Source organism: Typopeltis vanoorti, chromosome 5 (assembly GCF_054136105.1).
Source record: "Typopeltis vanoorti isolate ZY-2024b chromosome 5, IOZ_Tvanoo_1.0, whole genome shotgun sequence".
Classification (NCBI taxonomy): Eukaryota; Metazoa; Arthropoda; class Arachnida; order Uropygi; family Thelyphonidae; genus Typopeltis; species Typopeltis vanoorti.
In genome coordinates this window covers 136,916,666-136,944,101 of record NC_143553.1, presented here as the reverse complement: position 1 = coordinate 136,944,101, position 27,436 = coordinate 136,916,666, and the positions used below count along the sequence as shown (strand labels likewise).

General features: G+C 37.5%; 1 protein-coding gene across 1 annotated transcript in view; it reads left to right on the top strand.

The window, feature by feature from the left end:
• The first annotated feature begins 2,360 nt into the window (after window positions 1-2,360).
• The window catches only part of LOC150106851 (zinc metalloproteinase-disintegrin-like MTP8), a 263,774-nt gene continuing 238,698 nt past the window's right edge, over window positions 2,361-27,436 (top strand). The window contains exon 1 of the mRNA XM_090393491.1: window positions 2,361-2,450. Coding sequence (XP_090249617.1) covers window positions 2,361-2,450 — 90 coding nt within the window. The remainder of the gene's footprint in view (window positions 2,451-27,436) is intronic.

Genomic DNA, 27,436 nt, shown 5'->3' with positions numbered 1-27,436 from the left:
TCTTTCCACTTCTCCTTCATGTTGAAACTTGTCTCTGCAAGATTTTTTGCTGTTAAGATTGGAGGGTGCCTTGACTTTAGCCTGTTTATTTGTAGGGGATGGGATGTCTTCATGGATTGGAAGATTTTGGTCCATGATTTTGCTGTATTCATGTAGAAGAAAGTTGGATCTGCGGATGTGTGGTGGCGGCGAGATGTTGCTTAGCAGTGGGAGCCAGTAGGTTGGGGTTGATTTTACAGTTCCAGAAATAAGGCAAATAGTGGAGTTAAGCTGGGCATCAACCAAATACACACGGGCGCTGTTCAGCCATACGGGTGAGCAGTATTCAGCTGTAGAGTAAACGAGGCAAAGAGCAGTGCAGCGAAGCGTTGTTGCTGAGGCACCCCAAGTTGTTGCACATAGTTTTTGCAGTATATTGTTTCTTGTTTTTAGCTTGGATGATGTGTTAATGAGATGTGGCTTAAAAGATAGTGTTCTATCCAGAGTGACGCCCAGATATTTCGGGATATATTTCGGGCCCAGATAACGATGCTGTAATACTGGCAGTCCAGTACTTTATTTGTTGGATGATAGAGGTACTGCAGGTCCACTTCTTGATGTTTATAGTTTCAGAAGAAGGATAAGTGGCTTATATAATGCTTTATCGTCGGTTTCTGTAATATTAGTAATCTGAATTACGTATTATAATGCAGGCAACACGACGACTTTAATCATTGTCGTTCGTGCAGCGAACTAAAGTTGTCCCATGCTCCTTTCTTCTAAGGACGTTTTTGTTTAGTGTATAAGACTAGCTGTTGATAGATGTGGCACATGCTGAAAGGGTATTCCTCCTGCGGAATCAATCCCATAGGTAGGTGGTTAACGTCCCATTTTCCGATAGTAAGCAATTTTGTCTTTGAAGGGTTGATATCCAACCCTAACTCCCCCAAACTTATGCGGAAAAGGGTAGCGACAGAATAATTCTCTCAATGTGCCAAACTAAATCATCGTCATAGGCAACGATTTTGCAGTCCACTGGTGTTGTTGATAAAGAAATTTCCTTTTTATTTCAATAGTTTAGTTGATCTGCATTATCAAAGGTTCCACAGCCAATGCGAAGATGAGTTGGCGGCCTTGCCGAACTCCTTTACCTAGCGTTATTAGGATCTGACATATGGCCATTAATTAGTAGGCTAGTCTGAGCGTTCTCGTAAATATTTTTGATAAGTTGCCGCCAGATTTAGAACGTGGTGTAAAAATATATGTCTAACACTATCCAGATTATTGTAACAATCGCTAAAGAGTAATTTTTTTATTTTGGAAAGTTATCTTACGCCTCGCAGCAGAAAGAGGTTGCAAGTCGTTTCTCTATTGGGAAAACTGTATGTCTGCGTGCTGGTAATCACGAGGTATAGAGATCTTGAACCTATTATATATGATTCGAGTTAGTAACTTGAACTCAATGTTAGTTAGCGAGATAGGGTGCCACTTTCCTATGATCGTGAGATCTCTTCCTTTCTCGCAGCCATTTCGCCAAGACATGGTTGCACTGACTTGGGAGTATCACGTTCCTCCAATTTATACCGGCTACAAACACGTGACTCGTTACATAGTACGATGTACCTTGTTCATGGGGCAGGGGGTGTCCGTTGACTTTTTCCCAAGTAGTGTATATTGTATATCCATAATAATCCCGAAACTGAAAACCAAATCTAGCTTCTTTTTTTTTTTTTTTTTTTTTTTTTTTCAGATTTGTCTTATTTTATGGGTGATTTGTCTTAGATAAATCTTTTGTCGCAAAAAATTGGTTCAAACTTCTTTCTAAGAATATACAAAGGGTAGTCTGTATGTGCGATTCTTGTAGTTATCTTATAATTTTTTTCCCTCCTATCGTATTTACAGGCTGATCTTATTCCTCACGGGAGGCCTAAGAAAATCGACAGCAGATTTTTACCAGTTTCTCAAGAACTGCCTCGAATGGAGGTTGTTGCTTAGCAACAGACAATATAACTACGGATTTGTAACGTTCATACGCCGCAAGTAGTCCGAGAGTGTTGTGTTTAGTTTTAACGAACAGTATATCTTCCCCCCCCCCCTCCACGCACGACTCCCAATTTCTTTTATAACCAGTTTCCTTTTTTTTTTTTTTTTTTTGCTATATTTTCTTACAAGCCTGAAAGTAATGGATGTAAACTTATGTACTTTCACTAAAATCACTGCCTTTTGGTCTTTGTAATTATTTTTCGGATCATTTCAGTCAGTCGCGTTTAAAATATTTTAATTAGCAGGTTAAAATCTCAAATAATTTAAATTTTAAAAGAAATATATTTTTGGAAAAATTTATTTATTGATTGGTTAACAGATTTATTTGTTTCACAGATATGAAGTCCGAATTTCACCGATATACAGTTATACAGCCCACGCTATATAGTAAAGATGGACGGGAAAAGAGAGAGACACCGGTGCATAAAGTAAGTCTGTGTGTGTGTATATGTACAAATAGACCATTTGATTTTCCTATTAAGCTATTTAGCTGGAAGAGTTAAATGTTATACATTATATTGTGTTAGTTAAAAATAAATAAATATATATCTAAATTATTATTAACAATAGGATTTTTCTTGTAATTTTATTACCCGCATGTTTTTTTATTATTGTTATTAAACTAGAGATTGCAAAACGGATAGCGTGAGTATAGCTAATTCGCTCCATATTTTGATATCGAGCTAATTTTTATTTATTTTTCTCCCACGTACTTAACCCTTTCTTCCATCGAATGTGCGATGCCTGTAAGTATCTGAAATATTAAATGAAAAACAGAGATTAAAAAATAAAAAAATTTCATTGCGTTTGCAAAGATGAATGGGAAAATCAAAGGCATAAAATCTCTATTAATGATATGATATGGACTACAAAAAGGAAAAAACAAACAACAGTTATTATTATTTTATTTTTATTTCATTATTTATTTTTTGCTATCATCCAGATGTGTAGAGAAGAATGGCTTAAAAATACATGCGAAGCCCTGGTTGATTAGTAATACCTCATTCCTCACATGACTTGTAATTGTTTACAAGTTGGTTGAAATTATTCATTGAATTTTCGATTGTTATCCACATTTTCGTTTTTTAATAAAAACTATCACGATGTTAGATAAACTTTCTATGTATATTTATTGTATATTTTTTAAATAATTTAATAATATTTAAAAATTATAAAAAATAATGTATAAAATTAAAAAAGAAACATTTTTTCCTTTGGAAAATTTGAATATTTTCAAATTTTCCAAATTTTTTTTTAAAAATCTTACAAAACCTTTTAGAAATCACAATAGATATTACTTATAAAAAAACTTTTGATGAAATCACAATTAATGTTGAAAATAACATTTTTTTTTTCGAGATTATTTAACCTACGGACAAAGTCGAAGGTTAAATAATCTCGAAACTCATATCTACAGACCAAGCGATTCGCCTACCACCTGATGACATTCACAAATATCTCTGTGATGAGATTCGAATCCATGCTGTTTGGAAAGAAGAGAATGCTTCAAAGAGATAATAATTATTCTGTGATTAGTTAGAATTCAGTGAAATTTGATATGCAGTTGGGATCCTTATGAAAAATTGAATGATTTCAATTTGGGTTTCAATCGCACTATTTTAATGGCAAAATTGGACAAAACGAGCTTCTGTCTACGCTACAAAAGCCAGAACCAGCTTTCTAGGTTCAGTTATCGTGATAATGCACAAGAATGTTATTATGAAATACCTTTTTTTTTTATGACTGTCTACGATCATTTCTTTACTTGTTCAAAGAAGTATTTAATCCAATTACAGGAAGAAAAAGAAAATAAAAAAATAGTTAATGATTATCAGTCTTACATGGTACGAGGTAATTTCAAGTTCTTGAATTTAATCCCCCGCTCAGTTTTCTATTCCGGGCTAAAGCCTCCCATACTGCATATATACTGCTTTTCCTCGATTTAGTTTTTATCCTAATTTTTGTTCGATATACAGAATTGGGTCCATTGTTTAGTGCTCATGCGATGTTAGATGAAATTTCTATGTATATTTATTGCATATGTTTTAAATAATTTGATAGTATTTAAAAATTATAAAAAAAAATAATGTATAAAATTAAAAAATAAATATTTTTTTCTTTTCAAAAATTTGAATATTTTCAAATTTTCCCAACTTTTTTTTTAAAAAATCTTACAAAACCTTTTAGAAATCACAATAGATATTACTTATAAAAAAACTTTTGGGCAGAAAAGGATTTCATGATTTTGAGGGATGTGAGTTAATCGACCGTGAGATGCGGTGATTGATTCATTAATGCCCTTGATTCATTAATGAGGTTCGGCTGTTGCTGTTACCCCTTGGGCGATGAGTTTTTGAGTTCGCTCCCTTAAGATTTTTGCCTTAAGGGAGCATTTTGAGTCTCCGGGGAAGGTGTTCTCCGCCACGGCCCGCTGAGGGGCTTTGTCGGTGAATGATTTTCTTCGGAATTTGAGCGGTTCTGCTCGGTGGTGGGGGAGCCCGTCACTGAGTGGAACCAACGCTGAGATATGGACGGTCTTTCGCCCACTATGGAGTGGCCTAGAGATCGTCCGATTTTTTGAGATTTCACCTTTACTTACATAGACGGTGATTGATTAATACCCTTGGAGGGAAATGGAGGGCAATGTTGTACCAATGAAATTTAACTAAGGCTCGGCTGTTGCTGTTACCCCCCTGGGGTGCTGAGATTCGAGAGTTATGAGTATGCTCTCTTAAGGTTTTTGCCTTAAGGGAGCAATTTGAGTCTCCGGGGAAGGTGTTCTCCGGCACCGCCCACTAAGGGGCTTTGTCGGTGAATGATTTTCTTCGGAATTTGAGCGGCTCTGCTCGGTGGTGGCGTGTGGGTGGAAGGCCATCACTGAGTGGAGCCAACGCTGAGATGGACGGTCTTTCGCACACAATTGAGTGGCCTACGGATCGTCCCAATTTTTAGAGACGGCTTTACCTTTGAATATGGCAATGCTGTAGCCAATGAAGTTTTAACTGAGGCTCGGTTATTGCTGTTATCCTCCTGCCATGATCAGAGCTTTAATAGCTCAATAACACCTTATCCCTACGCTGTCCTCTACAGATAACGGGGAAGATGAAAAGCATTCTTGCTTTGCCCCTTTAAGCCAGTCCTTATAAGAATAAGGAAAAAATTCATGCAGTATTGGGTATCAGGTAGTAATAGCAAAAAATGTCACTCCTGTTATCTCTGAAGCTAGAATTATTTAGCAGCTAGTGTTGGTGGTAATGGTTTATCCCTTCCAACCCTAGGTGACTTTGTAGGCTTGCCTACAAAAGGTGAGATTTTTACAGGGTAGTCACCATTGCTTTCCCCTCCTCCCCATTTTATCCGGACTCGGGACCAGCATGTGACTAGGACGTATTCATGACTAGAATCCGTGTGTGTGTTCACAGGGCCGGTTTACCTGTTCTGGGGAAAGAAAAAAAAAACAACCTGCCTCCGTATGACACCGGGTAACTCACCATTCATCGAAAGACGACCAGATGAAGGTTCCTCACGTTTTAGACGGGAATCGAACCCAGGTCTTTGAAACCAAAAAGGTTCGTCTATATTGATTGAGCCACGGAGGCTGGCTAGTGCTGGTAACATCGTTTTAAACAATTAAAAGGAATAAATTAACCGTCAGAAAAATTTTGATGGAATTATGCTGACGACTCCTATATATTGAGCATCTTTCAAATTAAATGTTTCAAAACATTTAATGCGATAATCACAATGCACTTTTATTTAACGCAGCTTTAAAAGAAGACTATCACTGTCATTTTCAGCAGTAGTAGAATTTCGAACTGACTGTATAATTTCTTAAGGAGACTTCTCAAAATAAGATGTAAGGTTGGTCGATTGGTAGAGCCTCTGCTATTAATGGCTCAGTTAAGTAAGTTTGAGCGCGGTTAGTAGTTAGAAGGGGACCAATCGTTCGATGCTGTTGGCATACTCTCCCTCGATGAGTCTTTGGACTCCCTGGAGGTGTATAATAATAATAATAATAATAATAACATTTACCGAATTGGAAATTGGAATGTTTAAATTTATTTGCAATGGAAAAAAAGATAAAATCAAGAATCGAAGAGCTCCATTACGAAATGCATAGATGAGATTCGAAATGAAGGGGACACCAGAATATTTTAAAGATCAAAGCTTGTTATATCTCGCTGCATATAGGACATTCTGAAATGTTTAAAATATACTGCTCAAAAAAATTAGCGGATATTTTGGTTTTCTTGTAAATTATAAAGATATAAAAAAATTTACAAATGTAACACATTTATTTTAAAATATTCTTAATATAAAACAGTGTAGAACACGCAACTGCGTACAAAATCATGTTAAGACTTGTCGAAACGCGTTTTAGCCGTATTAGCATGTAGGAGTATAAAAGCGTGGTTTGTTGCGTTCACTTCCACAGTGCATAATTATCACTGCAATTGTAAACTTGTGTCACCTACCACCCATTATTTTGTTTAAAATGGCAGATCAACATGATATCCCGGAATCCATGGCTTGGAGAGCCATTGATTAATTAGAAGCAGGACAAACGCAGCAAGTTGTCGCTCAAGCGTGTCGTGTATTTCAGAGTGTAATTTTGCGACTTTGCAATCGCTTTCGAGGCGGGAAATGTTCGAAATCGTCTTCATTTATATCAGGTTTATATGCTCGAAGAAAAATGGTTTGCATTCCACTTACTGCAAATCAAAAAAGAGCCCGAAGAAATTTGGGCACAGGTACATCGCAATTGAACAAATGAGGATTGGGCTCGTGTACTTTTTAATGACGAGTCCAGGTTCAGTCTGCAACCAGATAACCGACGTATATTGATATGGCGTGAAAGTGGAACAAGAAATAATCCACAGTTTGTTCGTGAACGACTCCCACATCAAGGTGGGAGTTTGATGGTATGAGCTGGAATAAGTATTGGTGGCCATACTGATCTCGATTTTATCAGAAACGATTCCTTAACAGCCCAAAGGTATCGCGATGAGATTTTGGAACCTATAGTTCTTCCATATGCTGCTGCAATTGGCCAAGAATTCATTTTTATTTTTATGGATGACAATGCTCGTCCACACCGTGAAAAATTGGTACCAGAGTGGTTTGAGGAAGAAGGTATTGAATGAATAGACTAGTCTGCCTGTTCACCGGATTGTAATCCAATCGAACATGCCTGGGATGCTTTAGCTAGGCGCGTTTCTGTTCGACTGGTACCACCACGATCGCTTCAAGAGCTCGAAAATGTTCTCGCAGAAGAGTGGGGAAATACTCCACAAGAACTGTTTGATCATCTTATCCGGTCCATGCAATCAAGAGGTACCACTGTTTTGGCTGTTAATGGAGACCATACGCCCGATTAAAAATTAACAAAAGCGTTTTGGCTATTCTTGTTGTTATTCGCGTTAAAATTATTACACGCTAAAATGCATAATTTGTTAAATTTGTAATAAATATCGATTATTTAAACAATATCTCATCAGTTACACCCTATCTATAAGTAAGAAATATTTATTCATGTATAAAGTACCCAACGGTTATAATTATTTGCAGAAATTTATATTTGTCCGACAGAAACTGAAATATCCTCTAATTGTTTTGAGCAGTGTATCAAATGGGACAACCTGGGTTCGAATTCGGTCTAGCACTCGAAGTATTATAAAAACAGCTTTTAACTGAAGGTAAGTTAGCTGATTTCATACGAATTGGACAAGGTTTTTTATTTTATTCCTGGAATTACGCAAAACACAGGCAGAAAAACACGCACGCAATTAACAGACAGAATATTAGCATTAGTTCATTCGATTAACTGCAACCAGTCCAACCAAACGAGACCAAAATCACATGGCAGATGTGATTTTGGTCTTAACGAACTTGATATGTTATTGATTCTCACACATTTCCTCAAATGCAGATTAGTTTTATAGCAGCTGTCTGAAGGCATGTAACAGAATTGTTGCGTTTTTCCAAGACATTTGAAAGGTTTACGTGCCAATAAGAAACACTCGAGCATTTGGGTAGAATTTTTTTAAACATGCAATTGAAAGTAATGGGTCAAAATTACTAGTCATCATCATCGGGTGTGTGTGTGTGCTCCTTACTTACCCCCATACTCAGACGAAATAATTTGTACTCGAAAATTATGAAAATTTATTTTTGAATTTATTAAGTTGGAAGTCCTTAAGTGAAGTACATGTGAAGGGTGGAAATAGGAAAAATAAATGAAAAGTTTAGCGTTACAAGCAACTAAAAGCAACTTACGGACTGGGTAAAAAATAAACTAAAAATATTAAAAACGATAACATTAATAAAAAAAAATAGAAAAAATCCTTAAGCCACCCACTGTAAGAATGTACTATACGTTTGTAGCAATACCTTTTGTGGATGAGAGGGGCATAAAAAATACGTATATTATATAAATTAAAAAAAAAAAAAGTCTGCCGTGTGTTTAAATACGCCAGTCTTTCTTAGTCTGTCAGGAAAATCGAACCCTTTGTGCATAACTAAAGATTTGTGTCGATTTATAAAACTATATTTCAATCTTGATTAATCAATGATCTTCAAACTTCGTTGCAGATATCAAATAACAAAAATGATAGGCTCACACGAGTTAATATTTTTATCTAATGATCACTGCCGTAACGAGCGCGTGGCGAAAGAGGCGCCCGCCACAGGCACAACTAGATTTGGAGCGCAACACGTAAAAAATAAAAAGAATAAATAAATATATAAGTCCGTAATACGCCGCTTTAGACACACAAATTCTGCAACTCATTTTGATGGGGGTTAATAGTAAGTATTTAACATATTGCATTTAGTAAAATTTAACTTGTTACATTGAAATTTTTCAAAAGTTTTGTCATTTTTGGGTTAGGGCAGCGCAAGTTAGACACTTTCCACAGGCGCTTCATAACCTCGTTATTGTACTGCTAATGACAACTATCACCATTTCATATTAGTGCAGTATAGTGAAAATAATATTTTTTTTTTACGGATCCTCAGAATAAACATTTTTGAGCCGAAAGTCAGAATAGTGTACGTTTCACATTTGTACGTGAACAACGTTTTTTTTTTTTTTCTTTAGAAATAAATTTTTAATCAGTCATATGTTACACATCTATGTAATAAGCACTCCCTTCAGTTCACCGCTAGACAAATCTCTCTCTCTCTCTGCGCATGCGCAAGAAGGTAGCATAGATGAGCGACGAATACATGTGTCGAAGGACGCCTTGGAAAAGTCATAACAAAGTCTGACTTAGTAATTTAAGTTCGCTCATTGAGGAGAGCACAGGCAGGTAACACGGGAAGGTTTATCTTAGTTAATATTAAGTATATTTCTATCACCGGAAACTTGGCTGTGCGTTCACCCTGGAACACGTGGCCTGCTTGTAACGGTTTTCGTTAGCGATGTCAAAAGAATGCGTTCGCACACTTGGCGCCATGCCTGGGCCTTGTTCGAGCCGCATCCGTTCTCGAATGCAATCAGCCAGTCTGGGGGGTAATTAGATAAAACAGGAGTGTCCCTGGTGGTGATGATGACGATGTAGGTGGATGGCCGATGCACGAGGTGTGTAATTAGTTCACTACCCTTCTCTGTCCTTCGACCTTGGGATATTTCTCGCGGAAAGCATGTTCGGAGCCACTCCTACTTGCGTCAAAACCTCGTGACACTAACCCACACCAAGGAGGTGTAGGTCAGTGTTTGTTCGTAGACCAAGCGTCATTCTCTTTTCATTAAAAACATATTTTGGCGAACCGAACGCAAACAAAGGAGCGATTGTTAGTGTCGTTAATATCTGATAACAAATAGGACGTTGATAAGATAATACACATGAAAGGATGCTGTCACAGTAACCTCTCCCTCCCTTCCCACTTAGTAGAGGAAAGACCCCCCCCCCCTATTTTACTCTCCAGAAGTAGCATTGATTGTCCAAGGAGAAAAAAGATCCCCCCACACCATACTGTTCATTGACTTTTTTTTTTTTTTTTTTCCTGACCCGGTCTATCGATAGTAATTGCAGTTCCGGTTGTCTCTTCAGACCCTAACGACAGATAAGAGGTAGAATATGAAATCTTAAGAGCACTTCAAGCATCTTGTTACATCTTGAGCCCAACAGACTGAACAGTAATTAGAAAAACTTCCAACAAGATTATTTGGGAACAAAAGTGCGTTTCATCCAGTGTCTGCCCCAGGATGAGTCATTGAAATAACGTGTGTCGCGGACAATAAACTTGAATAATATGATTGTATAATCATATTCTATTAAATGAATCAGAATCAGCAAAAACAAGCATTCAGAGGCCAAGACCAAAACTTTTTTTTTGTTGTTGTTCCTTATTTTATTACGCCATTTAAAAGGTGGGGAGCTACTAGGGCATATAAAAATTACTGAAAAAATAAAAACACTAAAATCAAACCCGAGACCTCATCCGTCTCCCAATGAACGTAAGTTAATAATTATGTAGTTATCTCTCCCTTAGAATATTGAAATAATATTAATATTATCACCAGAAATCACATTTCTAGGCAACTAAGGTAATGCCTAGGAGCAGCAAAAACCAGCGAAATTGTATTTCAATTATAAAAACACCTTCACCCCCTTCAATGTATTTTTATAAATTTAGGGGTCGTCACTTTCGTTGGTACCCAGACATATTTAAATATATCTTAGAATATCTTCTATTATTGCATTTATAGAGATCTGACCTACATTTTAACGAAACTATCAATAAAAACAACCTTTCCCTATTTTTCTGTTTATGTCCTTGACGATGTCGACCAGTTATCAATAAAAGCCTTTCGTTCAATAACCTAGAATTGATTTGTGTGGGATGGAAATCCAGAATTGTAACAAACGACCTTGCATTGCGTGCACAAGGCCGAAAACTACACCCTCCCATCTTTAAATACTGCGACTAGAAAATAGGGGGGGGGGGGGAGAATTAACAAATACGTATCTAAAATGTGAGCTCAATTGGCGTTATTATTTTTAACGTTATGAGAAGTAAAAGGCACATTTCTGTACTGCGTGCTCATTAGCTAACAGACCTGTTTCATTAGTCTATAGATCGATTTTAGCCGACACGACAACCAGCTTGCGGACATTGCTGACCTTCTTGCGATTACGGAAATGCAAAATAGGCGGCCGTCTGTTAAATTCTTCCTATAGTTCGAAATATCACAAGCGATAAATTTCAGCTGCTACACATTACGCTGTTTAAACAACGTCGATAAAAGTACGTTATTTGAGAGACTTAATTTAGTCTATAACATTAAGTAATATTCATAAATTTTAATTCTAATCTCGAGTTTCTGAAAATATGTACGCCAGAAAAATACGTACACATTTTCACAAATGCCAACCGATTTTTACTCGATTCAAATACTTCCATCACCATGGCAACGCACGAGACACGACGCTTATGAGTTTCGTTTGGCTTTATATACATCAAAATGATTGCTTTTAAAGAGAAAGTTTTTTATTTTTATTTATCTTGCCTCACTAATTTGAAATATTTTTCAAAAAGCTCATTCTTTGAGGCACCGAGGAGGATGTGGGTGGATAAGAAATACACTAGTTGGTCATATAAAGAGTACAGGGTTATTACTTTGACGTTGTGTATTGATCATTCTTGGCGCCAGGCTTGCATCGTTGTTGAGCGACCCTTTTATAAAGCTAGGACAGCAGTCGGCATATTTGTTGTGCATCTCCCCATGCACCCTGCTAAGCTCATTAGTCGCTTCCAACATTTTTCTGTGCACTGCTTTGTTTAGTGTACAAATCGCGATTGTTATAAAAGCTAGTAACAGTTGCCATGTGGTCAAGGCAACTTTCGTATAGCTTAGCTGTCTATGAAAAAGTCCATACATGTTGCTCGTCTTTTTTTTTTTTTTTTTTTTTCCCTTTTCTTTTTTGAATTCTGCAGTAAATGAGCAGCTTGTGGAATACAAGGCAGGAAGCGTAATCAAATGTAAGATGTTGGAAATGACTTTTGGTATCGGTATTTTATTTTGATTTGGATAAATAAAAGCGATGACAAATTCATCGTGTCTTTTTCTAGATTCAAAATTGATTTTATGATTAATTATAGTAATATATTTATTGTTAAGAAGGTTTACAGTTCTGCTTTATGTCAAATGACTTTCTTCAAATAATAATTATTCTTATTGATGGTATGGATGTCTTTTGTTCGTTTATGTAAGCTGTTTATTTTGATTATTATTATCAAACATTCCTTTATGGATTGGCTATGGCAATCATTTTGCTTATTCGGAGAGCCCTGGTATTCCTTCCCTAAGTTCATACGACGAACCACAAAATATTTATCGTATTTTTCGTACTTCCCCTGAAGAAAAAATAATTTTTTTAGCCTATTTCTCCACTACTCTATCTAATAGCTAGTGTAGTGGAGATTGGTTAGCTATAACTCATCTTCAATAGAGAAAGTTGATAGCCATATTGGTAAATTTGGATTTAAAAGGCCAAAGTGAAAAACGAAGAAGATGAAGTGGTTATGCCCATGAGAGTATTAATAAATTAAAATGTCACTTGGAAGTTCTTGTAAGGCACAGGGAAGACGATAAATTCAAAATTTTAAATTCAAAAATCAACGTACTGTGTAACATCATAGCGGTTTGTTGTGGCAATGTTATGTGCTAATATAACAGTCAGCCTGGTTGGTCGAGTGGTTAGCCCAGCCAAAAAGGCTGCGGGTTCGCATCCCACCATGGGCATGGTTGTTTGTGATTGTCTGTGGAAATACCAGTGGTGGTCGGCGGTAGATGGCGTTGGTGTAGTAACGGTTAGTTGTAGTCGGTGGCTGAGTTGTGGAGACAGAGTTGTATTATAGGTACCCTCCCCTCGACCTGGCGGTGTCACATAATGATAATAATAATAATAATAATATACATAAAGTGCAACTTTATATTTGAAGCAAGTTTAGTTTTTGTTGGTTGAAATTAAACGCAGCAGCTACTGCCCCAGAGCCTGTGTGTATTCTCATAACCGATTTTGTCTATTTGGCGCGGTGAAAAACCCGAATTTCTTGGAAGATAAACTACAGGAACACCTCCATTCCTCTTTCGAAGTGATGATGACATAATTGTGCTAGTTCTTCTCTCATCATTGGCCTTTTGAGTATAAAAATGGAGCTAGATTCAGGAAACAGCGAGATAGTAAAATATGCCTCAATTGACCAGTTTTAACTGTTGACCCACCGAGTACTTCTAAAATGGTCGATTGATTTCTCACTCATTTAAAAGCAAAGTCTCTTCGTTGTGACCTCAGTAAGTTAGATTTGCGTATCTTTTCCTGGCTTATGTATCGGAATAATGTCGGCAACTTTTCCATGTTGGAGAGAAATACTGCAATCTTAGTATTCGGTTTATGATGTTGACAAGATGCAGTATAGCTTTGCGTGGGATTAGTTTGATGACTCTGTTCGTGACGCCATCTAGACCTGGTGCTTTTTTGCTATTGAGATGTTTGATGATGTTAATTAATTCTGCTGGAGAAGTAGGCCTAATCAGCTCTAAGTTGTTTTTGGGTTGTCTTAAGATGCGTCTGACACGTTGGTGAACCTTCTAAACGAGGTTGATATTTATGTTTTCATATGCTGGACTGCATTGCTTTTCCAGATTGCTGACAACAGCTTCGGATTCTCTGCATCTGTATATAAATACCGTGTTCGACCTGCATAATGGGAGAGATTTTTGTTTGTAATGAAGGATTTTCAAAAATGTCCATATCGAGTTGTCTTCAGGACTAAGTGATGTTAGCTTATTTTCCCATTCTTGATTTCTGAGAGCTTCTCTAACTTGATTGTTCAATTTGTTAAGGATATTTCGATCCTGTGGAGCTCGTGTATTGTGATATCTTTTCCGGGCTTTATTCTTTTCTCTGATTAAATTCATAATGTCATTCGGGAGACGGTTGGACTTATAAGAAGTTCTAGTCTTGGTAACTGCTGCTAAAACTTTGTTAATTTGATTGTTGAGGTTGGCTATTGCTTCATCTCTCTCTTCCTTTTTTGAATGGTGGGCACTGGACCAATGTGTTCGGGTATTACTTTGGATATTTTTTCCCAAGGTATGAAGGGTGTGATGGGGGAAAATCGTTCTTGAGTGCCTAATTTGAGTAAGATAGGGTTGTGATCTGATGACAGCTCATTCATCATTTGTAGCTGATACTGATATTTCATAGGATAGCAATATCCAGAACATCCGGACTGCCAAAAGGACCATGGACCAAATGACTCATATAATTGTTTAATATACAACTGTTTCTATTGGTCGTTTTGCTGTTCCTTGCTGGATGTTTGACATTTAAACCTCTGCAATGATGGTGGAATCTTTGGTGCCTAGAATCGCGTCTAGATTTGACATCAGCAGAGTTTTACTTGATGAGGCCGCATAGATTTTAAGTTTTCCATCATTGTTGGTGTGAAGTTCAGTTCCTGTGATCTCTAAGATTTAATTGCCAATACCATTAACGCTACTGCCAGGATGGGGTGAAGCACAAGTGATTTTCATATTTCCCATTTGTCTGTAATGAGAGTTATTTGAGAAAGGGAGTTTTGTGAGCAATTAAGCTCGCCCTCTGGGTCAGTTGTATTAGCTATGATCAATTGGGAGTAGAATAGTCTTCGGTCTTTTATATTTGTAGTAATCTGTTTCATTGCAGTTGACAGCTTGTACGATCAGCGGGTTTGAATGTGACCTTGACTTGAAGAAGAATTTTTCTACGAGATCGTGGAGAAGGGAGGATTTGTATGCAATGCCGGTTTCTCGATGAATGTGTGTTTCTGATAAACCATGGGGCGTTTAGGATCATCCTTAGGCACTTATTTTGAATTCTTTGTAGTTTTGAAATGTTTGATCGTGAGGTGTGACTCCATGCTGGTGAGGCGTAAGTAATGACTGGGCGTATGACCATCCGGTAAAGTAGTAATTTATTTTGTAAGTTTAATTTGCTCTTGCGGTTGATCATTGGGTAGAGCTGAGCAATGAGTTTAGAAGTCTTGGAACCAATGAGATTGATGTGTTTGCTAAAAAGGAGTTTCTTATCCAGTAGTACCCCAAGATATTTGGTCTCTGATTGCCATGGAATCTTTTGACCAGAGAGCAAGATGTCTTCTTTAATGCAGACTGTTCTTCTAGAGAACATCACAGCTGAGCTTTTGATGGGGTTCACCTGAATCCTCCAGTTGGTGAACCAGTTTTCTAGCACGTTGATACTTCCTTGGAGTCTAGTGATTGCTAGGCGAGGGCTGAGCGACCTTGCTAGAATAGCGGTCTCGTCGGCATAAAAGGCCGTAATGGTTGTTCTTGAGTTAATAGGGATGTCTGATACGTAAGTTGTGAAAAGTATTGGAGCCAAGAGAGAACCCTGGGGTACTCCAGTCAGGATTTAGCGCCTAGATGACACAATTCCGTTGAGTTTTAGTTGGATTTATCTTTCACTAATGTATGAGTATATGAGTTTCACTAGTTTAATTGGGATATTGTTTTCAATTAGTTTGAAGATAAGGCCTTGGTGCCAGACCTTATCAAAGGCCTTGCCAACATCTAAAAATACAGCAGCAGTGTGAAGGTGCCAGTTAAAACCATGGGGGATATGTTCCGTTAGTCGGTGAATTTGTTGCACTGTGTTGTGAGCTTTGCGAAACCCAAATTGCTCATTTGGAATTGTTTTCTGTTTGTCCACTGCTGATTGTAGTCTTGATAGGATGACCTTTTCTGTTACTTTGCCGAGGCAGGAAAGAAGACTGATGGGCCTGTAGCTTTGGGTTATTACCAGGCTTTTTCAGAGATATAATGTCAGCGATTTTCCAATCTGTAGGAAAGTACTGGAATTGGTAATATTAACTAGATGAATTATGGCTTTCCTTGGGAGTAGCTTTATTATTCTATTGGTAATGCCGTCTGGGCCGTGAGCCTTAAGCAATTAAGCAATTAAATTAAAGCTCTGATCATGGCAGGAGAGTAACAGCAATAGCCGAGCCTCAGTTAGAACTTCATTAGCTACAGCATTGCCATCCATTTACCCTCCAAGGATATTGGATTGAATGAATCAATCCTCACTCAATTCTTATTATTGCAATAAATGAATTTCGCAGTTTAATAAAAACTAGTGGTGTCTTTGCATATTATTTATCTTTATTCATTAGTAACGTATTATTTTTTTTTCACATAAACTTATAATACTACTAATAAAGGAAGCGTTCTTATACCTAAGGCAGTTTTAATTGCAATGGTTTCCGGTCATCAATAATAACGATAATGCCTTGTTTACAAAGTACAATCGAAGGTTGTTTTTATTCGAAAGTCCAAAAAAAAGCGAAAATAAAAGTAGAACAAACAGTGGTCACCAGCACAGTTGCGTAAAGGCCGTTAAACATTTTTCTTCGATAGTTCCGCCACTTGTCATGATTATTTGCTTTGTCTTTTTAGATACTTTCCCTCCTCCTCTCTTTATTGTGTTCCAAACAGCGCAGTCATTCGCCCCACAATTTGTCTTGATACACAAATAGCAATCTCTCAGCGTCTTGGCCAATTAACTAATGTCGTACTTTGGTGAGTGCAGAGATTCTCTTTCTCTCTCTCTCTCTCTCTCTCTCTCTCTTCTCATGGTACATCCTGGTTAATCCCTGGGCTATGCACTATTTATGAGCAAGTACTTCCACTGGATATCTAGACATCGTCTCGAAATGACCACCAGATAAAGAAAGAAATTCTATAATCTTGACTTATTGACATGGCACAAGCAGTCTCTCTCTCTCTCTCTCTCTCTCTCTCTCCAAGAAAACTGAAAAAAAAAAAAAATCGTGAACCAAACAAAGTTTCAGAGTTAATACTTCGGTTAAGGCTACCGAGATAATCGATGTATTATTATACGTTGTATGCTTCTCAGTGTTTATGCTTAGTAACAAAAATATACATAAGGGAAAACTTCTATTGCTCTTTTTGCAGTATATCCTATTGGTCACCATTATTATTAAATAACTACACATCACTGTATATTACAAACCAGTAATAATGTCTACAAGTTATTATTATTAAATAATTATATATTATGTTTAAATAACTATACATTATATTAAGATACAGTTATATTATGAACCAGTAATAATGTATATAAACATATTATATTAAATAACGTATTATATTAAATAAGTATTATATTAGAGTAGCATGAGTTACATGCTACGCTAATATAATATAATATTTTTTGGCTAGATGGGCGAAGCAAGAATGCTTTTCATATTCCCCTATCTGTAGAAGAAAATGTGTCGATAGAGTGTTAATGAGCTATAAGCTCTGATCATGGCGTGATAACAGCAATAGTCCAGCCTCAGTTTAAACTTCATTGGCTACAGCATTGCCATCCGTTACCCTCAGTCTCCAATGTAATAATATATAATAATATTTCTACGTAGAACGTTACTGTCTATAAGGGTGAAGCATAATGCTTTTAAAATTGCTGTCTGATAAGTTACTGTGTAGGGAAAAATTTATGAGCTACGTGCTCAGCCCGAGTTGGGCAAGTTATAGATCTTGAAAGGGAACTAGGATGGCCTCAGGTCGTCTATATTTGCATAATTCCGATTCATCATAATTTGATGCTTGTTGGACTAATGCATTTGGATGTGAGGACGATTCTAAGAAGTACTTTACTGCGAGAGATTGCAAGAAAGAGTAGATATAAGGGACATTTGTGTCTCGATAAAGTTGAACATTTCTGATGTACCATGGTGCATTTAAGATCATGCGTAAGCATTTGTTTTGCAGTCTTTGAAGTTTAAGGATATTTGAGCTTGAAGTATGGCTCCAGGCGGGAGACGCATAAGTGATTATGGGATGAATCGTCAACTGGTAGAGGAGCAATTTGATTTTAATATCTACTTTGCTGTTCCTATTAATAAGAGAGTCAAGCTGTGCTACGGCTTTTGATGCCTTTGCACATAAGGATTTTATATGCGGGCTGAAGGTAAGTTTTCTGTCTAGCAGTACACCGAGATATTTGGCTTCTGTTTTCCAGGGAATCCTGATGTTAAATATAGAGATGTCTTCTTTGGGAGATTTTGAATTTTTTGTGAACAGAAGAGCACTACTTTTTTGAGGGTTTACTTGCAGTCTCCAAATGGAGAACCAGTGTTCCGGTTTCAGCAGGTTATCTTGTAGTTTCTTTGTAACAAGATGCGGTTTAAGAGATCTGACCAGTATTGCTGTATCGTCGGCATAGAGAGCAATGATCGATGACATTGGGTTATGTGAGATGTCCGCCATGTAAATCGAGAAAAGTATCGGCGCCAGGAGGGATCCTTGAGGCACTCCAGCCAAGATCCGCCGCTGGGTAGATACCGCCCCATTTAGTTTAACTTGCATGCGTCTTCCAGAAAGAAAGGACTTAATGAGGTGGATCAGATCCAATGGAATGCCGGCTAAAATCAGCTTGTATAGGAGTCCAAAGTGCCATAATTTGTCGAAGGCCTTTTCTAAGTCAAGAAAGACTGCTCCGGTGTATTGATGCCAGTTGAAGCTGGTGGTAATGTATTCAACTAGTCTATGGATCTGTTGAGTAGTGCTGTGGAGTTTGCGAAAACCAAACTGCTCTAAAGGTAGGATATTTAGCTTGTTTACAGAAACTTGAATTTTGGAGAGGATGACGTTTTCAGCGATTGTGACCAAATTGGAAATCAGACTGAGGGGGCAATAACTTTGGGGAAGCTGTCGGTCCTTACCAGGCTTAAAAATAGGGAGCATATCTGCCAACTTCCAAGCATAGGGAAAGTATTTGAATCTAAGCATGGCATTTATTATTGTTGTAAGATGTACGATGGCCTTTCGGGGTAGCAGTTTAATAACTTTATTAGGGATGCCGTCAGGTCCAGGAGCTTTTTTATTTTTTAAATTTTGTGTGATGCCGAAATCTACGACATCATGAGTTGGCTGGTACAGGTATCACACTGTTTTAGTACGTAACTGACGTGGCGGTGAATTTTATAAATATGATTGAAATTCAGGTGCAGGGCTGCACTGCTTTTCTAAATTTTTGACTATAGTTTCGTCTTTCTCAGCATCTGAGTGAACTATGCCTAAATCCAATTTGAGAGGAAGAAGAGTTTTCTTTTTATTTTTGATATTTCTTAACAGTTTCCAAACGGTTTGATCAACGGGTGAAGTGGTAGCTAATTTATCTTCCCATAGTTTGTTTCTGTGGGCCTTCAGTGCATCTCTCACTGCACTATTCAACCGGTTGAGTGTCTTTTTATCTTGGGGAGCCCTGGTATTAAAGTATCTCTTTCTTGCCTTATTTCTCTCCCTGATCAAGCTCATAATATCTTCTGGGAGTCTTTTAGGCTTAAAAGTAGGCGTATTTGAGGGATGATAAATGATAAGGCTGCATTGATTTATTGAGTAAATTTATTGACTGCAGAATCAATTTCTTCTTTAGAGTTAATATGAGGAACAGGACCCAAGTAGTTTGGGAGAACATTGGATAATTTTTCCCAAGGTATGAAGATGTGAGGCGGGAGGAACAGTCCCTTCTGATTGCCTAATTGGAGCAGAATAAGGTTGTGGTCAGAGGTTAATTCGTCAAATAAATCCAAGTTCTACTGCAATTTGACATTTTGGAGGACAACTATATCTAGGATTTCGGAAGAACCAATTGGACTTAGATGAGTTGGTATTGAAGGACCAGCTACAACTATGCAATTGAAACTTGAGTAGTTAAACAGTATTCGGCCATTTTTGTTGGTAGATTTACTGTTCCAAGCAGGATGTTTTGCGTTAAAGTCACAATGATGACCGGTCCTTTTATGCCAAGGATGGCATCCAGATCTGAGGTCAACAATGTTTTTGTTTCAGGGTTGTAAGCAGCAAAAATTTTTAGATTTCCAACTGACTTTGTGATGACATTAACGCCTGTGATTTCGAGGTTGGTGGTTGGTTATTGAATGATGGTTTATGTAGTTTTTGATAAGGGTGGCTGTACCTCCACCTCTATAGTCAAGTCTGTCGTTTCTGTAAATCTGATACCCTCTAATTTTTAGGTTGTCAGCAGGCCTCTGGTGAGTTTCATTGATTAGAAGTATATCTGGATTACATCTATTATTGAATTCCTGGATTTCCAACATTTTGTTTTTGATACCGTTGGCGTTCCAAGCGATAATTCTAAGCGAATCTGGAGTAATTTTTTCCCTATGCATCAGAGAGTGCAGATAATATGGATTGAGTTTGCTATAAAAATCTTTTTGTAATACTTAGTGATGGGTTTGCGTTGCTGAAATCCTGCAGCATATTTGCAAGAGAAGAGGTGATAATAGCTGATAGATTTGAATGTGGATTAGCCAGGTTCTGGTTTTGTACTATCTGTTTGGAGCGGACCACATCAGCATATGTTCTCGCTTGATGTTGAAGATTCATTTTCTTAAGGGGGTTCAGTTAATGATGAGCGAGCATCTGTTGTCATGTTCTCACTTTTGGAGGACTGAGGAGCTTGAATTTCAGGAACTCTTGCACTATATGACGAGGTAGGTTGACTATTTGGATCGTTCCATCTGTTTTGGGGGTGATGAATACACCCTCTATAATTAGCAGGGTGAGGACCGCCACAATTAGCGCACTTAGCCGAAGTGGATTTTGGCTTGGTGCAAGTGTTTGTGGGGTGATTCTCGCCACATTTTAAGCATCTGTACTGAGCTTTGCACAACTTTTGGGCATGGCCAAACTTCTGGCATCTGTGGCACTGCCCAGAAGATGCTCTTTTCCTCAATGGTTCTAGGGTGATTTTAAGCCCACAGATTGACTTTAGATTGTAAATATCATTGTAAATGTTATGAATTTCTACTAAAACTAGAGGCATAGGTGTCTTATTTGATCTGAACATTCTACTGACCTTTATGGGAGGTAGATCCAGTAAGTTGAGGTCAGTGAATATTTCATTCGTGTCAACATCCTCGGAGGACCGACCACTTTCATATTTTTTTCGGAGGTAAGTGAAAATATGTGGTATTGTATTCATCTTGCGTCCAGGTCCTTTGTAAGATTTCTATAATCAGCCACCATGGCAAGCTAAATTTTTATGCACTCATCTACATTTTTGGCCAATCTATAATTTATTTGCAGGTTAGCCATGGATGGTTCTTAGAGTTATCCATCTCTGATTCTCCCTTAGGATAATCGGTGGAACCTTCTCATTGGAAGAGGCGGAGGAGTCTGAATTGGGAGTCTTCGTCCATACCAACTTCATTTGTTGGTTCAGAAGCGAGAGTTTTTCGTTTCTTACGAGCGTGAGTTTCTTCTTGATCAGAGGGATTAGAGGCAGACACCAGTAAATTGAGCTTTTTCCTCCATTTGAGGAGAGTCTTCATTTTCTTCATCATCAACTTCGGGTAAAGAATATAAGTTTAAGTGGCCGAGCCATTCTTGTTCAAATTTTTTAAGAACCTTTTTGATGAAAGTGAATGCTAGCCCTTTGTCAAGAGAGTCGACGATGATGTCGGGATCAATCAAGTTAGCAGGCCATTTCACTTTGAACTTCTTTTGAAGTTTATTAATGAGTATGATAGGCCGGCTCTTCGTTAAGCAAGTCAGTGAGAACGTCCAAGTCAGGCACGCTCATATCGATTTAATTGCGTATGAGCGCAAATATAAATCCCGCAGCCGTAGAGAACTGCCAGCAATGCCAAGCGTTGGCTAACGCAATAGTCTACCAGCTAAACAATATGAGTATAGTCACAAAACGAAGGAGCTTACCTCTAAAAATCATTCGGAATTCCCCTCAAAAAATATCATTAAGCAAAACGCAAGATTAGTAACAAGTACATGTAAACTCTCTTCATTTTTTCCATTTCACATATTTCTACTCTTTTCTCTTAAAGTCCTTATAAGGACTGGCTTAAAGGGGAAAAACAAGAATGCTTTTCATCTTCCCCGTTATCTGTAGAGGATAGTGTAGGGATAAAGTGTTATTGAGCTATTAAAGCTCTGATCATGGTAGAGGGGTGGCAGCAACAGCCGAGCCTCAGTTAGAACTTCATTGGCTACTGCATTGCCGTCCATTACCCTCCCTGGGTCTGGATTAATCAGTCAATCCCCATCGCCAATTTTTTTCTTTTCTACTTTATTATTAATAGTATAAGTATAGAAAAAACTAATTGGTGTCTATTATAATACTGCATTGTTTGTTATAATACTGCAGCCAGTAAAGGCAGCCTTTAATAAAATGAAAGTATTTTATATATTTACAAATTTAATATATAAATGTACATATTATAATTTATATATTTAATTTATAAATATATAAAAACTTTTAATTTTTTAAAGACTGCATAATTGGTTGCGATATTATAATAAACACCAATTTGTTCTTTATATTATTTATATATACTGTATATATGAAAATTATAACACATGATATTCCACCTTATTTGCTGATTTCTCTATCAGCAAATCTCTTATTTTAGTGTGTGTTTTTCAACACCTTACTATAAAAACCTTATTTATTGATATAAATAATACAAACCATTGTAAAATGCTTTGCAATTAAAATCTGTCAAGGGGACAAAAGAAGAAATCTTAACGCTCTGAAATTAATCATGGATTCGTGTCGGAATTCATGAAAATATTTATTAATAATGTCGAAATGTAATTCTCTGCAATAAGTGCTTATTATTATTCTATTACAAAAAAATACATTTCAATAGGATGCTTTGAGTTGTATATGTGCAATTTTTTAATCCTTGGTTTTGAAGATACCAGTTAACAATTTAAAAAAATGATAATATGCATGTTCAGCATTAAAAAAACACGTCTAAAATGGCTCTAGTACAAAGAATTCAAATGAGAGAAAAATTTTAATCTTGAATAAGCTGCGTAAATTTTTCATTTTAACCACAAGGCCAACCACAAAACAAACTACAAGTCCTACCTTATTAAGCCTCCAGGCCAGCTGTTGTTTTTACCATCAGTATAACATAAAGTAACATTTGCCTTTTTTTTTTACTCCATCAACCATATTGTGAAACGCCATTCACCGGTATTCCTGAACTAACAGCGTGTTGCTATGACAACATAATTACATAAGTTACTCGTAGCCAAGGCTCCAACCCTTGGCATGTTTCTTGTACAGTAACAAAACATCCAACTGTTTCTAGAGCTTGCCGCAGAAGGCTATTTGGATGCAAGCGCAAGTAGCAAAGAGACGAATCGGCAACAAAAGATAGTAGTTAGATTCGCTTAAAATTTTAAACGGGAGTACATTGTTCGTGGAAGTTGCATGCACTCTAGATGCATGGATGCTTGAAATAAATGGATCGCATGCTTTGCTGGAAACACTATCTCGGACGTGAATGGGCAGCCGTCGGGTTTAGCATTTATCTGTAAATTGTATGTCGTCCGGTAATCATTACAGACATTTACTGCAAGACTGGTATAATTTCAGCGAAGGATATGCTACTAACAAGGAAGCTATCTAACTGGAATTCCTACGTGTTGTATTTGGGAGGCTCTGAAATATGGTAAATTTATTTCGCAGAAGATTAATGCATGCATCGTGTATTGGAATGAAATTTGGGACACATTTGTGAATATTTATTGCGGTTTCGTTATTGGGGATGATTTAATGTCTTAATAACGCTATATATAGTGAAGAATTTTGAGAATGATAACTGTAAGGCTGTCACATGGTGTTTTTTTTTAATAGATTAAAAGCAAAATAAAAAATGAACACCAGATGGTGTATTTTCCTAACAGAAAAATGGTTAGAACGGCTGTTATTATAAATTAAAAGCAAAATAAAAAATCAACACTAGATGGCGTATTTTCCTAACAGAGAAATGTTTTTCGACGTCTGCAGATTGTTGAACACCCAATAGGAGCTCAATATGGAAATATGAGACATCTTGCAATGCCTTTTAGACAACTAATTAAAAAATGAAATAGTTGTTAATTATAATAACTTTTTTATTTATAAAAATAATAAAGTAGCATGCTTTAGCCCAGGGATTCTCAACCTATGGTACGCGTACCGTTGGTGGTACGTGAGCCACTGCCTTACTGGTACATCTAATGTCTTGAATTAAATATAGTGGTACGCCATTGGCAAAGGTTGAGAACCCTGCTTTAGCCTATTCTATTGAATGCAAATTACTATTTTAATATTTACTGTATATTTATATACATTTATAAGATATATAAAAACAGGTTATCATTGTTTGTTTGTTTTTATTTGGCATTTTTGGTTTAGAAATTTCATAAAACTAGCCTCAAATATATTTTTGTAGACAACATTCTTCGAATAACCATGAAAAAATTTGTTTCATAGGAAGTGAATATTCGTTCAATCCCTATCAAATGAACACTGATTTACCTGATTCTCACCACGAATAAGCCTCCGTAGCTCAGTCGGTATAGACGAAGCCCTTTGGTCGGAAAAACCTGGGTTCGATTACCGTCAATGACGTAAGGAACTTTGATCTGGTCTCTTTAAACGAAAGGTGAGTTAGCCGGTCTCATACGGAGGTAGGAGTTTTTTTCGGCAGGAAACGCGGGTTTTTTGTCCCTCAGAACAGACAAACCTACCCGTGAACACACACGGATCTACAGTCATAAAATACTTAATCTCTCATTAGGAGGGCTCAACTTGTCCTAAGGAACGATTGAGGAAAGGGGGGGAATCCCACACGAATAAAAATCTTAAGAAACACAGGTGTTTATAATGGAGGCATTAATATATGAGTTATGTATGAATATTTCAATAAATCCTTCTCATGATGGAAAAGTGGAAGTGATGCTAATCTACACTGTCTTCTAATCCCATATCCAAGTAAGTTAATCCAGCAATTGGGTAGCATGTGGGTACCTGATTGTTAAGTATTCTATTAAGTAATTGCAACTCAAGATCCGATAGATCGGAGTAAGATGATTTACATAAAAGACAGAATAATATTTGAATTTCTAATTAGGAAAGACATTGATTGAACTTTAGTTCAAATCGAAAAGTTCAAATACTTTTGTATATTGTAAGTACTTTAAGTAGATTTGCTGTATTGGGCATTATTAATCGCCGTATTCTGTTACTTATCAAAATTATTTATTTAGTATTAAAAGTGAGTGCAAACCCACTGACTGATGTCAATTTAATGACACCGTAACAAAAATCCATCTTTCAAGTTCTTAAAAGAACTGGGCGATGGACTGAGTCCTTGACTCTTTATCCCGTCATCTGAATGAAGAAAATCTGTGTGGATGGAGTGTTATCGAGCTAAAAAGCTCTAGTCATGGCTGGGTAACGCCAATAGCCGAGCCTCAGTTAAAACTTCATGGGCTACAGCATTGCCATTTGTTACCCTGGAAGTCCTGATTAGTAAGTAAAGGGTAAAATCTCAAAAAATCGGACGATCTCTAGGCCACTCCATAGTGGGCGAAAGACCGTCCATGTCTCAGCGTTGGTTCCACTCATTGACGGCCGCCCCGTCCAAGCACCCCGACGGGCTCCCCGTTTAAGCAGAACCGCTCAGCGTTGGTTCCACTCAGTGTCGGCCGCCCCATCCTAGCACCCCGATGGGCTCCCCGACTCCTGAGCAGAACCGCTCAAATTCCGAGGAAAATAATTCACCGACAAGAACCCCTCAGCGGGCCCTGCCGGAGAACACCTTCCCCGGAGACTCAAGGTGCTCCCTTAAGGCAAAAACCCTAAGGGAGCGAACTCAAAAACTCACACCCAGGATAACAGCAACAGCCGAACCTCAGTTTACTTCCTCGGTTCAACATTGCTATTTGTTACCCTGGAAGTCCTAAAAAGGACTAAGATCTTCCCACCTCTTACCCTCCATCTTTCAAAATTTTATTTGGCAAATTTAAGGTTCAACAACAATAAAAAGAAAAGGTGTGGTTGACTTAAGAAGCAATATTTAATTAAATTTAACCAAATGCAACAATTTTTAAATAAATAATAATCTATTTATCATAATGATAATTTCTGTATATCAATGTTTCATTAGTATTGGTGGTCAAGGTATTTTGAGAAGGTAGTTAAGCACAAAATTCAGGAATAGATGAATAGGAATAGAATACTGTAGGCAGTTTTGTGAAAGGTAAGTCACTTTTTATAATAAAGTAACAGCTGGGCCGGATAAGGGGAGTGGTTGTTGTACAATGATTCTGTTGGGTTTTGCAAAGGCGTTTGACAAGATACCACATGGAATTCTGTTGAGCAATTGGAGCAAATAAGAATGGATATGAATCTGGTGACGTGCTAGGAGGGTAGCTAATGGATAGACATAATTTTAGTAGCTTATGGAGGAGCAGAGTCCAAGAGAAGGCCTCTGACTAGCGGTGTGTCACAAGGCTTTGTACTTTAACCGCCGCTATTTATCTTATGCGTTAATGATATGGGAAATGGTCTGAGGGGAAATATTCCGTTGTGTGCTGTCGATGCAAAACTGGGGAGAGCAATGGTTAATAAAGAAGATGTAAAGATCTTGCAGGTCGATTTAAACAGACTGAAGTCGTGGGCAAGGGGGAAATGGCTAACAGTTTAATGTGACAAAATGTTACATTAAAACACTAATGAAACTGGACTGCGAGAAATGAATAAGGTTAGGGATGCTAGTGGACTATGAATAAAAGTTATAAGATTATTGAATAACACACTGACACAGAGTTATTATTCCTTTTTATAAGGCTTCGCATCTTTACTGCGTACCGATCTAGTCACGGGAGTCTCTTAGAGATGTGGAACGAGTCCAGAGGCAAATAACCATTATGGTAGCAGGTCCAGTAAGGCTGGGTTCGTTAGAATTCATATATACTGGTCTCATTGCCGAAGCAACTTAGGCAATGAGACCAGTATATTGACTTAAGTTTTTCACGAACCATGAGGTTCTTTAGCTGTGGACTTCACAACTGCGACCATTTTGAGGATAAGGTGGTTGGCCCCTATGCCTCCTGGTGTGTCCTGTTTGTCAATGCGTGTGTTCACGGGACCGGTTTGCGTGTTCGAAACGAAAAACCCGAGTTTCCGAGTAAAAAAGCCCTCTACCTCCGTATGAGACCGGTTAACTCACCTTTAGTCGAAAGAGACCAGATAAAGGTTCCTCACGTCTTGGACGGGAATGGAACTCAGGTCTTTCCAGAAGACCAAAAGGCTTCGTCTATACCGACTAAACTACGGAGGCTCGAGACCAGTATATTATGTCCGTTAATTTCGTCCTGCTTCATCAGTTTACTCGAGTATGTGCGAGGAAAGGTTCCTCGCGATCTTAGACAGGACTCAAACCAGGTCTTTCCCAGCTGAAAATTATATTATATTATACAATAATCAACACCAATGCTGTAATTGGCCATATATATCGTGTTCATTAGCCATATATGTGGGCTGTTTAACACATA